General features: G+C 31.5%; 1 protein-coding gene and 1 long non-coding RNA gene across 2 annotated transcripts in view; one reads left to right on the top strand and one right to left on the bottom strand.

Annotated features, from left to right (window-relative positions):
• Positions 1–16442, bottom strand: part of LOC126917759 (tyrosine kinase receptor Cad96Ca) — a 65252-nt gene that overhangs the window by 5384 nt on the left and 43426 nt on the right. Inside the window, exons 2-6 of the mRNA XM_050725023.1 lie at positions 9209–9459; positions 7151–7266; positions 4641–5040; positions 3129–3302; positions 2295–2645 (exon numbers count right to left, since the gene is read on the bottom strand). Coding sequence (XP_050580980.1) covers positions 2295–2645; positions 3129–3302; positions 4641–5040; positions 7151–7266; positions 9209–9459 — 1292 coding nt within the window. The remainder of the gene's footprint in view (positions 1–2294; positions 2646–3128; positions 3303–4640; positions 5041–7150; positions 7267–9208; positions 9460–16442) is intronic.
• LOC126918242 (uncharacterized) overlaps positions 11451–16442 on the top strand; it is a 487823-nt gene continuing 482831 nt past the window's right edge. The window contains exon 1 of the long non-coding RNA XR_007711281.1: positions 11451–11620. This is a non-coding gene — a long non-coding RNA (uncharacterized LOC126918242). The remainder of the gene's footprint in view (positions 11621–16442) is intronic.

The raw sequence follows: 16442 nt of genomic DNA on the forward strand, positions 1-16442 counted from the left end.
TATTATACGGAGGATCGCATTTTTAATAATGAGTTACGTGTATGTAAATTTTAACCAATTGGCATGTATTACGTAGTAAGCTTTGTATGATAAAGATATATAAAATTTAATTTATGTATTTTAATAAACGTAGATGTTATAATTATTATTCATTTAAATAATATTTTTATTTTTTAAATGTACGATCACTTACTGGCTCATTCTTCACTACGTAACCAACTCTACAGTTGGTTCCTTTTCTAGTTTCTGATTTTCCTACATTTCATAACATTTAGAACGATTTAAAAAGCTAAAAAATAATATGTAGTATAAGGATGTTTATGGAAAAATCTTTTTACGTACATATAAATAGTACTAAATAATATAAATTATTAAATTACCAATAATATATTATGTATATTTATTGTCACTCTTTTAACTTCCAAATCATTTTATCTTCAGTTTCTAAATACTGTACCTATATAACCAAATCAACATATTAGCTAACCAAAATTCAAGAATGGAAAGAAATTAATAAGCATATTACGCATATAACGCCATTAACGATATTTTCATTTTTATAGTTAGCATTTAAAATGATTATGTTCCTCTTATGTAGAAAAATCAAGTTTTATTATATCTTTATCAAATTTTGTATACAAAATAATTCATTAAATTAGTATTTGAAGATGCATGTTATTAAAAAGTTGTCGTTTGAAGAAAAGATTATTATACAGGGTGTTCACGATATTCAGGACTAGTGCCCCTTTTTTAAATAGTAAATATTTACTAAAGGTGAAATGTGAAGGAGTCCTAATGTTTTCTATAGCAAATATAATATTGTAATATTGTAAGGAAAAAGCCTGATCGATCAAAACAATGTCGTCTGTCCTTCGGTTGTTAGTTTACATAGGGAAAGAAGTCTATGTGACCAAAGTCACCTAGCTCTTGCGGAGCGTTAACAGGACGGGATTAGAGAGAGGAAAAAATAACGCCAATGGAGGAGGACGATTTGAATTTAAAAAAGTTGTTGTTGATCGAGAAGCGTTGAGCAGTTGATCGAGAAGTGAGAGTTAATCGAGGAGTCGAAGAGTAGAGTTGTTAGCGTTGTTGAGAGTAGAGTTGTAGCGTTGTCGAGTTGCGTGAGTTGCTAGCGTTGTTGAGAGATTGAGTCGTTAGCGTTGTCCAGTTGAGAGTGGTCGAATTAGAATAAGATTGTTATATTTAGTTGCAAATTAAACAATCATCCTTTTCTGTCTAATTGACATTTGTATAACTAATTTATTGTAAATAAATTACAAATTATAAATAGTATCAGAAGAACTTTATACCTAAATTTCCACGACACTACAATATCATAGGCGAACTTTTTATTCTTGTAATATTTTTTCAGAAACAAAAATGACCTTCAGTGTTTTAAATGGAATACTATCTACTTTGTTATATTTTATGAAAGAAACTGTCAAGATAAATTCAACCGTATGGTATTAAGATCAGACAAATTTAAAAGTGGAAGAATTAAATCGAACATTTCTTAATGTTATATTTATTAATATGCTGTACTGTTTGTTTACGGGAGAAATCATTTGTCTGCAATATTGTTTCCCTGTTCAGAAACTTTCATTTCTATTTCACCCATATCGTTTATAAACGGTTTGGCAGTTTCTCCCTGTGTGGAACTTATTTATGTAATTAATAATTATATAAGGAATTTTATCCGTTAAAAAATGATTCGAAAAATGTACTCGACTCGTTGCCAGTAACAGTCCTCCTGTAATCCAAATAACGCATTTATAATACATATTTTCAACTCTAGTTCTTACAGAAGGAAGATCTAGACCATTTAAAGCGCTTGCGACCATAAAATATTCTCTTCCGTCTTTTCTATTAAAAGTTTCTTCATCATCACCTCCATTTCTTGTATCAGTATTGTCGTCAGAATGTTTACTTTGTATATCTACGTCATTGAAAGCATCATCGTATTCATTTTTAATCCATATTTGAGTATCGCTTACATTCGTTAAAATTAAAACAGTTTCAGTTAAACCTTCCGATATTTCGAATATCAATTAGTTGCCAGATGATACAAACAATTGATATGATACAATCAAATATATCCCAAACGCGACGATAATCCAATTAATGCTCGAAATACAAAACAGTACTATTATTTTATCTCCTAAACGTATATTTTATATTGACAGAAAAGCATGAATTATAGAATTTCCTAACAGCTGGAGAAACAACAATTGCAAGTCATCAATGACGCAACACGGATGTGATTTAATAAAATGTGATTTAATAAAATATTATACCTGGTAAACAAATCCAGTTAAGTCCCTGGACGTCAATCCGGGTCCACCATGATTTCTTTCTTCTCTGGATGCTCTTAGAAAGCTCTGTAGCTTTCCACCGCTTACGTATTCTAAAATCACGAACATCGGTTCGCGCTCTGTACAGCAACCTAACAATCTGACTACGTTGGGATGGGGATCCAAATTTTTCATGACTCGTAACTCTTGTGCAAGATCTAGCCGCTCTCTTTCAGTGGCATTTTCTTTTAATGTCTTCACCGCCACGATAGTCGCTCCTGATTTCCCATCAATATCTAAGGCCTCGCATTTCCAAACTTGACCAAAGCAACCCTCGCCAAGAATATTAAAGACCTGTTGAACAGGATTTGAAAAATAAGGAATTTAGTTATTCCTTAATTCTTAGACTGCAGATATTTATGCATTTATTGCATTTCAAGTCATTAATAAAACCTATAAAAAATTTATTATTTTCGAAATTGTTACAGTGAATAGACATTAATTATTATTATAGACCCCATTTTTTTTGCTGTTTCATAACAAAAAGTGGATTTGTTCAGTCTGTTAATCGCGTAGTTTATATTTTATACGTGCTTGTAATTATTAGAAAATGTATTAAGATCAAAATGTGTGAAAATAACTTTATATATCAGAAATATCAAAATATAAAATACAATATATGTATTTGGGTTCTGGGGCATCTTATGAAAAAATTAAACTTGAATGATTTTATTGTATATCTTAAATTGTAATTCGTGGGAAAATGTAAATTTTTAATCAAATAATTACCATATTTGTTTCGAAGCGAATTGTTTCTAAATTGTTATAATTACCAACCTTTAATCGATGCCGTGGAAATTCCCATTTGTCTTCTTGTTTATTCTGTGCACTTTGATTCTCTTTTTCCCAGGGTTCATATCGATTGTTATGCGCTTTTGGCCCTCGCCACCTTTTCAACACAAGCGATGGATCGTCTGATATATTTGAGACACTGACTGAAACTTGTTCTTTCTATACAAACAAATATAAGAAAATTATTGTTTCGGAAAGCTCTAAAAAAATTGTATTCAATTACTTCGCTTTTTTTTACAATAAATTCATCATGCATACTAAAATTTCTAAGTGTTAATGAATAAATTATTTTTTAATTATTGAAAAAAGAATTGTTAAAAGATTTATATTAAAGATAACTATATTAAATTTGAAAAGTATTTGAAAAATGTATAAAATGTTATATTAAAGATTTATGTTATGAAAAGTGTTTTCGATGTTTAATTATGTCATTATTTCATGTACGATCCTTTTCATAGTATCAAGATAGACTTCTGTATAACTATATGCTGCAATGAATAATAATATTTTACAATGTCGATAGTGTAAAATATTATTACAATAATAATACAAAACTAAGAATTTTTATAAAATTTATTTATTATATATACTACAATTGTTTGTTAAAACGTATAATAAAAGTTATTTGAAAAAAGCATAAAAAATACTGCAGTAAACATACAACAAAAGGATATTTGAAATAAATATAACAATTTCAACTAAAAATCGTAAAATCTTTTTCACACTATTGAACGAAGCAATGCATTTATCAACTTCATTATAGATTAACTCGATTTTTGGATTTTTTATTAATGTTCAGAAGAAGATCATGAAACTCATACGATTGATAAATTTTAAGGTTTTTAAGGATCTAATGTATGATTCCTTGTTTCAATTTTATGTGAAACATTTTCTTAAAACATTAAAAAATTGTGTTAAAAAATTTTTGTTAAAATGAGAGCAACATTCAAGAGCTACGTAAAAATTCGAGAATTGCAATAAGATAAAATTTTATATTTTACTATACATCGTAAGCCTGAATTTGTGATACAAGTGAAATTTAACCCCTTAACCTACGATTTATGTTCGAGAATTTTGGGCCGAAAACGATCATCTATTACGGGCTATGCCCGTAATGTTTACGTTTGGCACGATCATCTACTATGGGCTATGTGCCTAATATTTACGTTTGGCTCGATCATCGTACTACGGGCATAGCCCGTAGTTGTAGGTTAAGGAGTTAAGGAGGTTCTATGGCTCGATATAAACTGGAATCAAGAATAACAGAACTACATTAACGCTCCGTTTTGAAGAGAATGAAGCTCGAACATGTTTTGTCAAGAATTATCTAGAATACACGTATGCTTGTATATATATTTTTTCAAAAACGAAAAGTTCAACCTAATTTTGATTTTTGTTTTATTTTCAGCCACAGAATCTTTCTAACTTCGTTCGTACTATGAATCTAGGCTCACGATGTGTTTCCAACGATTTCATCTACAGATCGTGTTTCCATACCGTGTCTTCTTTGGATTTCCGATTCCTGCAAAATTTGTTTCTGAGGGACCACGCACCCATACCGAGGCCCACGACGAGCACGCACACTGCCGTGACTGGTACCAACGTGATCGCTATATCTTGGGAAGGCGGTGCCTCGGCAGGTGCAATTTTCGAGCTGAGAGGTGGCCCCTCGACCTCGTTCTCCTCCATAGGCTGTTGCGGAACACCGGTGGTGCCAGGACCGGGATCAACCTCGGCCTGCTTCGCGTTTTCAGGCTGTAACTTCGTCGTTTTCGGAATACTGGGTGGCACAGCCACTGGTGACGGCGGTATCCCAAATTTACGGAATAATCCCTGTCCAGGAACTACTCCCGGTAATAATGGCGGACGTCTTCTGCCAGCAGAACCTATAGGGCTCCTGCCGAGGAAAAATTGGAATAGAGTTGAGCCATGTCGATCACCGAAACGTTTTCCAGTCGACTCAAAGATATTGTCAACGATCTGGAGCATGAATTATGGAACGGGCTACTGGTAGTTCTCTGAAAGGTCATACACCGTTCCTCGTGATTTATCGACGAAACTTTCTAGCAAGTTGGTTGAGACTTGTAGATTCGTCCAAGTCTGTGGATTCTCCGCACGATCGACCACGGGACAGTTTAAGGAAAATTGTGGTGTTGGTTTGGAAGCACGATACAGATTGGTAATTTGAGGATTTGCAACAATGAGAAAGTAGCTCTGATATTTGAAGGTTACAAGTCTTATAAGACTTGCAATAATTATATTGCGTAATGTTGCAGAAGAACTGTATTTAATTAAATCATGAAGTTGTAGATCTTATCAGAAAGATTTTCATAGAACTGAAGAATTTTCATTCGATGATAAGTTAAAATATAGATAATTCTTTATGATATTGATACCAGTTTAGCTTGTAATTAATGAAGTGTATTATTATCGCCTTAATCTTCCAATTGATAAATCTCGATTGTAATCTAGTGAAACAGGATTAGATATATAAAAGCCGCAAATGAAGAACAATTTTTAAATTCAATGTGCTGTTAACGAATTTTACGTCAAATTTATCTTTCTATTTGATTTTGAAATTCTGTGTTGCGTTCTTAAACATTTAAAAAGTATTAGTAACTTCTAAACTATGTATACAGATTAATATTAATTAAACTAAAGCAACTTTTCAACTTAAATTAATATTATTCGTTTCTTAAAACACGTTGTGGGCAGTTATTTAAAAGTTATTTAAAAAACTGTTCAAAGGACATATCTATAGGATTATTTTTTTCTTCAATCGTTTTTAACCATTTAATAACGTAATAGTCAGAAGATCAATAAAGATGTGCATCTGATCTGTATCTAAATTGTACTTATTAGAAGGGAAAGAATTGTGTAGGTTTTATATTTAAAAATGCAAAAGTATATTTCTAGGAATATTAGTTGACTAAATTAAATTTTGACTTGGCCTTTGTTGATCTAGTCAAATTACTGGAAAATGAAGCTGATCCTTATTGCAGCAATTACTTTAACTGAGGAAATTATAACGCAGGAACTCTGCACGATTTGAAATATTTTAAGATATTATGTTCTAATATAGTTTTTGTTTCTACTTATAATACGTTGTTACAAATTTAAAGAATAATTTTCTTTAATTTACAGCTGTGATTTTAAAAAAGGACAACGAATTTAAATTTATACGATATATACAGGGTGGTTGGTAACTGGTGATACAAGCGGAAAGGGGGTGATTCTACGCGAAAAAAGAAGTCGAAAATATAGAATAAAAATTTTTCGTTTGACACTTTGTTTTCGAGAAAATCGACTTTGAATTTTGGCTCGGTACGCGTGCACTTTATCACGTTTCGTTATTAATCGATTAATCTGTTTTAGGTTTGAAGGATGTCTGGATCAATGGCTGAAAATATATGAAAAAATGATATACAGAACGATCGAAACTATGAAAATTATAAAAATATTTCCTCTTTAAAGTGAACGCATTTGAAGGTTTATATTACTACCAGGTATCGCTTTTCTTTAAAAAAATATTGCCCACAATATCGACATAGATGATCGTTATATGAATTATTTGTAAAAATAAAAATCTTAAAATAGAATAACCGTTTAAACTGCTGCAAATATGTCGAGATTCAATCTACATTCAAAATTAACGAGAACAAAAATCTCAACGATCATAAACAAATATTAAAAATATTCTCCTTTCTGAGAAACTCAAAATTCTAAAACAAAACTCCCTACTACATACTCGTCCCAAGGTATCGTCAATAATAATAAATTTTGTGCGATTAATGCAACTTTAAAGATTATTTTTAAAGAAGATAAAAAGAGAAAAGAAAGGATTCCAAGAATCAAAAATCAAACAGCAAAGTTAGCAAACGATAAAGAGATTCGGATATCACTTCTGCGGATAGAAGTTCTGAGTGAGTGATCGTGAGTGACATCGAAGATCGGAATCGGTTCATCAATCGACGCGCAAATAATTTTGTCCTCGACGAAGAACCTACCTGGTCCAGTCGGGTTCCTTGATACCCGAAGTGTTCTTGATAGTGACGTAGACTTCGGTCTTTGATGTGAGCTGACCGTCGGAGACGGTCACGTAAAGGAACAGGTTCTGCCCTCCCTGGAAAGAAGAAACAAGAAACATCGTTCAATCCCTGAATGTCGACCATACGCAGCTTGTGTTACGTTCTCATCGTCCCGGACGGGGAAAAAAGGTGACCGTGCGTACTTTGCACTCGTCTAACGACGAGATCTTGACCACTTAAATGCACCACCATGAAATTGCGTGGTACCATACCATGACTTCTAATTAGGCGATGACTATAAAAAGTACGAAAATAAAGAACACAATAAAACTCTATTTATCTAAACTTCATTTATAGAAACAAAATTTTAATATCTAGTCACCTGAACTTTTGTCAATTGAATTCACTTATCTGAACGCCAAGTCCTATTATTAGCATATTATTTATTATTCTATTCTATTCGATTCCATATAAAGAAATAAATGGAAAATGTAGACATTTTTTCATAGAACATTTCGTTTTTTAAAAAATTCTATTTGAAAATTTATCAAGTACGCATGTATCGGATACATGAAGTCTTAATTAAACACTTTATAGTTAAGCCTTAAACGAAAATATTATATTCTATTTTCACGTGTAAAATAACTTGCTGCTGTTTACTTATGCGGACTCAATCGATAATTAGCCGTGGTGATAAATATTGAATAAATTTCCAAATTTGGATTTGTTGGCAAAATATTGTGCGTAGAATCCCTTGCCGATTTTGTCATGATTTTTAGAACACTCTGTATGAACGAAAAATCACTAGTAACAAGGAAAATCAACGAGCACCTATTACATAAACTCTAGTTACATTAGGAAAATTTATTAATAAAGAATATAAATTTATAAAATAGGCAAAAATAGTAATATAATAAAAATACAAAAATATGAACATGATAGTCAAGTAAATTATTGATTTGTAAAATTAGTCTCTCTTTTATCTCTCTTCCTCTGCTAAACACCACATAGATCTTGAAAAAGATTAGTGATTTCAAACTTTTTGTTGGAAATTAAATATTGTATTTATTATCATATATCTTTTTAATTTTAGTCTGGCATCCGTGTAGTCTGTTTCATAGCTAGCTGTAAATATTTCGAAAGTAATTCCCTTCCAGAATGATATATACCGATAGATATTTCTTATTCATTTTTTGAAGTAACGCTGAAGTTAAGTTCTTTATAGCTTTTAGATGGTTTTCAATTTCAAGAAATAAAAAGATGAAATAAAGCGACAGCTGAAATCTGGGGAATAAGATTAGGGCATCACTACAATTATTTTTGTAGTTAAAAATCTATTAATTTTTTGGAATTAAGCTGTTTAAAATATATATGATTTAAATATAATACAATATACTATTGGATTTTTCCTGGTTAAATATTCTTATTGACGTAAAATAAATTTTATCCGTGTACACTGGCTATAATATTACTAACGACTCACGAAACATTAATTTTTCATCATTTGAGACTTTCTTTCATTTAATTTGAAATTTCCAAAAATTTTGTTTCTGTAACTATCACCAAACACAGAATATATTAATTTTTTATTATCCAAACAGGTATAAAATTTGTTACAGAAACGGTACGTGCCAACATCTTCTGTGTCTACCTTTATATCTAAGCATTAATTAGATTATTTTTATCAATCAAATAGATTAATTAAATATTATTAAAAAAAAATATTAAGATATATTATATTTATTGAAACAATATTATTATATAATATTGTTTACAAACAAAATTACTGTATTTATTGCCTCTTCCTCACTGCACGAGCAATGTTATTCTTTGCCAAATTAAATCGCCAAATTTTCAATGACCACAAGAAAACACTATTTACGAATAATGGTGTGAAATATTATCCAATAATTAATCAATATTTACTTAAGATGAAATGGGCTGTTCATATATAAGAAAGGAGAGTAAAAGAATCTAAAAAAGGTAGTGTGTTTACAAACGCGAAAATGATTAAGATGGATTAAAAGTGACACTCACTTTGCCTTTGAGCGTTTCATTAACGTAGATAATGCCGGTGCTATTGTCGATAAAGAAAGGAAGCGGCTGTTGCGGACTGTCATTTCCGTTGTAGTTGTGTTCAAGAGGTTCCAAGCCATAAGTTAGCTGATCTTGTTCGTTGTCTTCCGCACGGGCTCTAGTCACCACGCTTCCTACAGGTTCTGTGTCCAGAAGCACCAAATTTTGATCTATCCACATTACAGGAGGTGTGTTGTCGCTGAACTGACTTTCTACAATGCAAATTAATTGCAAGATGAGTGATGTTCGTTTCTACCTATCGATCAATATCAGAATGGAATCGCATTAACACGTTTGAAACAGATAATATAGCATATTTGTATGTATGTCATACGATATCTCGCCGATGACATGCGATAACACATGTACCTTATGAATATTTTTAGTCAATTCTCAAACACCGGTCAGAAGAACAATGGCTGTAAAGAGAAGATAGGTATATGTTTCAAAGAGACTTTCAAGAACTATTATAATGATCATTTATGATTTATATTACTTCAAACAATTTTTTTTATTTAGCTACATGTATAAATACATCTTCATATTATAGTAAAGAACAATGGCTGTAAAGATAAGATAGGTTTATGTTTCCAAGAGACTTTCAAGAACTATTATAAAGATCATTTATGATTTATATTACTTCAAACAATTTTTTTATTTAGCTATATGTATAAATACATCTTCATATTATAGTAAAATTTTTATATTGTGTGTGTTTGTTTGTTCTGACTTGCAGGTGTAAATAATGTTTATACCTATTATATACATTTTATATAATTTTCTCATTTTTGAAATAATTAAATTAATAAAATAATAACCTTTTGGGTGTTTATCTTTCAGAAATTTTAACTAAAACGTTATTTTACTCAAACTACCTATATATAGTATGTCACATAGTCATCCGATATCAAAATTATTACGAACGCCCACTGACATACCATGTATGTCATGATGTATTTTTAAATAAAAATTGTCTAAAATGTGTTTTTTTTATTCCTACATTAATTAGTTTCGCCAATTTTTTGCTATAGACGCAAAAAAGTTTTCGGTCATTGTAAAGAATCCGTTAAATTAATTAAAGTATTGATTACATATTTGGTTGATTGAGAAGCTTTGTTGGTTTATTTCTGAAAAAGGAATTAATTGCTTGTAAGGGTACAAATTCTTATTTTTCAATGAAGCTCTTTTTTATGGTTTTATAATAATCATATGAGAAGACCTGAGACATGTGATAGAAGAATGTGAAATAACGAGAGGACCAAAGGACATAGGAAAAACGCTAAATGAGACTGGAGATGGTTTAACAGAACTGAAAGCAATAATAGAGAAAAGAAGGACAAACGACAGGAAGGAAGCACAGCAAGGAGGCTAAAGCCCAAAATTGCAATAGTTTTTAGTCATTAATTGTTAATTTGCAGTTTCTAGTTTTAGTTTTTAGAGATAGAATAATTAACACGTTGACTGCCACGACACCCATATTCGGGTGTCGCTTATTTGACTACTTGCGAAGGATCGTAGTAGGTATTTGAAAAGATATTCCATAATAATAAAACTGTTGAATTGTTATAAAAGTAATACGAAAATGGTTTATTAAAAAATTATTTAGAATGTAAAACTTTAAAGCATTCTATACATAACTGAGGTTGGTCGGGACAATTTGGACAATAAGTTGTTGTTTTCTTCAAATTCTTTTGTGCCTTTGTTCCGTCCATTCCACGTCTTTTATTTGCATAATATAGTTTGCATGCTCATCTAATGCTTCTTCCGGAATCATTTTTCCGAACGGCGATATTATGCCGACTCCGACGAAGACAAGGATATTTCGTATTTTCAGACAACCCTAATAATTTTGCAACTAATAATTGTCTAAATATTCTAATATTTATATTCCTCCTTGTTGCAATTTTGTAAACCGTCAAAGCGTTTACAACAAAAATTCCCAGAAGGAGTCGAATTCCAAGTTTTTGATAGGAGCACCTAGCAGAGAACGCTTGATACTGCTGCACGCGTGGCCTGACGGAGATTTCTTCGAAAACACGCGTGGCAGTCAACGTGTTAAGGGAGTGCAATAGAATAGAGTAGATAAGAGGGGAGGTAGACATGTAAGAAGAGAAATAGACATAAGAGATGTAAAACCGAAAGTTCGTCCAAAGCCGAAAGGCACGGACTAAACAATAATAAATAATAAATAAATAAATAATAATCATATGAAAGCACTACTAAATGATGCGATATGATACGAAAGCGCTATAGTGAACACAATGATGTACAAATACTTTTTTGTAGCCGCTGTATTTTACATATTCTCTATTTTTAGTATATATACAGGGTGATTGGTAACTGGTGGTACAAGCGGAAAGGGGGTGATTCTACGTGAAAAAAGAAGTCGAAAATATAGAATAAAAATTTTTCGTTTAAGGCTCTGTTTTCGAGAAAATCGACTTTGAATTTTCGCTCGGTACGCGTGCACTTTATCACGTCTCGTTGTATTGTTCCAGCACGATCAAACCAGCCTTGGTAATGTATTCCTAATTTTCCGTTACGGCAAAAACAAACTTAAACTGCGATAATATCCATTGAGACAACGATCTACAGTGAGATCCGTTATAACGAGACATGATAAAGTGCACGCGTACCGAGCGAAAATTCAAAGTCGATTTTCTCGAAAACAAAGCCTCAAACGAAAAATTTTTATTCTATATTTTCGACTTCTTTTTTCACGTAGAATCTCCCTTTCTGCTTGTACCACCAGTTACCAACCACCCTGTATACATATATTAAGATGCAGTATTTTACTTACTAGTAATACATAAAGTGATATGAGTTAGGTTGTTAATAATTAATTTATATGTTTGATCATTGATTATTGATTGAATGTAGTTATTAAAGTCAAAATAAAATTGCATTAAGGTAGAATTCGTTGAATGAAATATTGATTACGTGTTAGATTGGTTGGAAAATTTAATGTTTAAATTGTTGATTATTATTATTAATTATATTTAATGTATATGAATTTTATTAATTTATGTTGTACAAATTTTTGTAATATGATTGCATGCATATGACGATTGGAAACCGAAAATAGGTTAACTTCAAAGTTAAAAGAGCTAAAAGTAGGAAACAAATGTATGTACACGGTATGTACACGGCGACAAAAATGATTTGTCACCAGCATCGTAACGTTATTCTCCAGATGGGTGAAGATCTACGGAAAAAAGTAACCGGGAAGGATATAGCCGAATAAGCATGATAAAATTGTGTTCAAAGCAATTTGATCTGGGGGCATATCATTCAATAGACCTCTCGAAGAAAACACTTTCCGGAAAGTGTCAAGCTGCTATCCTTACTGCAACGGTAGTTATAGGGCAAAGCACAATTTACAGTTTAAACTCCATTTCTTTTGCTCTACTTAATGAGAAATTATTAAAAAAGTCAGAGATGTTCTACATAGTGGCGTACATGTCTATAAATGTTTCCAAAATTTGTAGTTGAAAAATCGATTTTCTAGAGGTTCGGAAAATCGTATTTGTCTATATTATTGCCTTAGTTTTTGCTGTGACTATGTTAATATCTTTGTAGTTTTAGTAGCTTTTATGTTTATTCACGATTGTTAAATTATTCTCTTCAGATTTCTTAGAGAAGTGCATCAGAGTCAAAAACTCGTAAACCGATTTTTCCTAATTTTCCGTATACAACGGAGTGGCATACTCTCATAGTCGAGATACTTTATATATTAAATAGCCATTATACTATACACAGTGTTTGCTACACTAGTTTATGCACAGTGTATACACATGTACGCAGTTCCAAATACTTTCGAATGTATTAAATGATATAAAACTTTAACCATTTTTCTAATATCGACAAAGACGTTCAATGTGTATTTATACATACCAGATATGTGATATGTATCTTTTATTTTCGTAACTCTTATAGCGTTTTGGATCCACAATCCATTTTCGATCCAGAAGAATTTTTTGTGTATGTACATCTTTCTTTCGAACTCGATAGTTCGTACAGAACGAAATGGCTTTCCACTTGAGCTCTAATTAACTTCAGATTTACTAAACGATAATGAGAGAGAGCCGCGGGTGGCTTGTGAGATCGACCTTGATATGCATTCCTTCCTGGATTTCGAGTCCATATTGTCAAGTAGAGTGTAACCTTTCATTTTGCTGTAAGAGCCTGAAGTCTCGAGATTTTTCGTACTTTTTCAACAGATATAACGATTCTAGTGATTGAAATATTCTCTTTAATCGTCATCTATAATACTCGTATTTTATGACAACTTGCCTTTTTAAAGGTTTTATGCTGTTATATTGCAGTAGGTACTTTTTTAAAATAAATTGTTAGAAAAAGTTAATTTGCGAATGTTGTTTTCAAAAGCTGCTCACGTTTTACCTTCGTTCTCTCTTCCTTTCTTTTGTTCTTTTTTCCTGATTGGTACCTTTCACTTTGTTTCACGCGTTTACAGAAAATTCAGTGCAACTACATGTACTGATTTAAAATATTTATACATATAAATATTAAACAAATATTTCTAAACATTTATTTTTATTTATTTTCATTTATTTATATACTATTATATATTGTTATTACGTTGTTATTTCTATTATTACATATATTATTACATTATTATTTATATATTATTACTTTATATATTAGGTTGTCCGGAAAGTGTCTTTCTTTCGCAAACATGTTTTTTACAACAATGCACCTTCATACAAACATGAAACCAAGTCTGTGAAATGTCGCGGTGTTTATCTCAACAGAACAAAATGGATCGTACGTAATTCGACAAAATAATATAAAACAAAAAACGTTGTGCGTCTATTATTTTCTCATAAAACGAAAGAAATTTTTCGGACAACCTAATACTATTATTTATTTCCGTTTCTAAAATTATTCAAAATGCACAAGAATAATTTACATTCATATTTACATGTATTTACATACATAAGTAAGAAGATTCATAATTATTGTTTTCATAATAAACCATTCAATTCACTGTTATGATAACATTCTTTATCTCTTTTATTTCTTTTTGTAAATACTATTTATTTCTTATTATCTATATGTTTTTATTGTTATAGCATTTCTCTATCCCAATTTTAGTTTCAAATTTTTCTAGGGAATAAAGAACATCTTTGTTAAAAAAATCGAAAACAAATTCCTCAAATTTGACATGATAACTTATATGATAAAAACGGAAATGCTAAAGAGATTCAAAAATTTTTTAAAGGAAACCGAATTAGAACTGAGCACAGAAAAGACCAAGATAGTAGTTTTCGAAAAAAGAAGGAACAAAAGGAGACAAAGAAAATGGAAATGGGGAGAGCGAGAATTAGAAGAATTGCACGAGATAAGATACCTAGGGTACATACTATAGAAAAACGGCAGTGATGAGAAACACATACAAGACAGGAAAAAGAGAGCAATAATAGCAATGAAGAAAACATGGAGCGTGGGAGAAAGAATATTCAAACAGGACTACAAGAGGAGAATGAAGATGTTTGGAGCACTGGTAGAGAGCGTGGCGCTGTTTGGAGCAGATGTATGGGGTTGGAACATGGAAGAAAGACTGGATAGAATACAAAGAAGATATGTGAAATGGATACTAGGTTTAGATATGACAACACCAAATTATATATTGATAGAAGAATGCAAGCTAATAGAAACCAAAGAAAAAGCATTAAAAAGAGCAGCAAGGTATGAAGAGAAGGCCCTAGAATCAAAAAAGGAACTGGTAAAGGAGTGTATAAAGGAAAGAGAGAGGAACAGGGGAAATGGCCAAGAAGGGAAAAGAGCAAGAAAGAGAAAGAAGGGACTAGAAGAGGTGAGAAATGGAGGGACGCAGATAGAAGCAAGGGAGGAGCAAGAAAAGATGACAGCAGACCAAATTATAGAAGAAAGAAGAAAGAGAGAAGCAGAAGAGAGGGGGGAAAGGATAAGGGAATCCAAATATAATATACATTACAGAAATATCGCCAAAGGAAAATGACCAAAGTACTTAGAAGGGAGGATGAAGTGAAAGGACTACATATTTTCATTACAACAAATCATAAAATGTTTGCCACTATTTTCAATATTCGTCCGGGTAGGGTAAATGGAAATCTCAATTTCATTGGAACAATGCGTCGTATAATTGTCCTTGATGTTTGTAAACAGAATGTTGGTCGATCGTAGGATAAGACGTGATGCAAGAATTTGCTGGCCAGCGCGATTGTCGGACTTACGCTACTTGATACTTAAAAAAATAAAATCTATAATGATAGTAACTAAATGAGTAATCTAACCGTTGTTGCATATGTGCGTAGATAAAATACAAATAAAATAGAAATTATTTCATACGTTTTAGCGCTTTTCGCAAAAGATCTTTTATTTCACATTTTCTAATGAAGCGATCAATGTTACAGGACCAACGTAATATCCTTTTCATCGTCATTAGTAAGACGATAATTTATTTCTATCTATTTATTATTTATTCCAATTTTTAGTTCTCATTAATGAATAAAAAATTGTATGGATCATCCAGCCCCGTATACGAATAAGCAGTAAACCTATACTGTGCCATCAATATTATACTTTGAACAGCGATAGGGAAGGATATTTCTATAACTTATTGGTAACTTATCACATATCATGTTGCAACGAAAGTAGAGTTATGCCCAAAAACGAGTCCGAAAACACGAGTTGAAATCTATATTGAGAATCATCTCGATATCAGCCCAACAACTGCAGAATGCTCACTGAGCACACATAAATGAAATTGGTAAAGAACAAATTCTTTGCAATAACGCTAGCTAACAATGAGCAAATTGGAGAAATTTTTCAAATGAGATCGATTGATGGACTACCTAGAAGATGTAAATGGTTTTATTCTGAGAGCTCAAACCAATCCTAAGTAATTAATGAACATAGATAGAGATTGCATTTTTACGACGGTATAGATATAGAAAAACAGCTTACAAATGTAAAAGAATGCTGTAACTAGACAGCGGAAGAACATACACTATGAAATACAAAAGGAATCATCTTTATTGGTCCATTCCAAAGAAATCGATGAACAGACAGGAAATCGATTCACAAAAATATTAGTTTTTGAAAAAGGAAAAAGAAAAAAAAAATAGTTTACAATGATCGAACCGAAAATTTGTTTCTAATACAACCAATAGGAGAACATGTCCAACAAGAT

Source organism: Bombus affinis, chromosome 1, assembly GCF_024516045.1.
Source record: "Bombus affinis isolate iyBomAffi1 chromosome 1, iyBomAffi1.2, whole genome shotgun sequence".
NCBI classification, from domain to species: Eukaryota; Metazoa; Arthropoda; class Insecta; order Hymenoptera; family Apidae; genus Bombus; species Bombus affinis.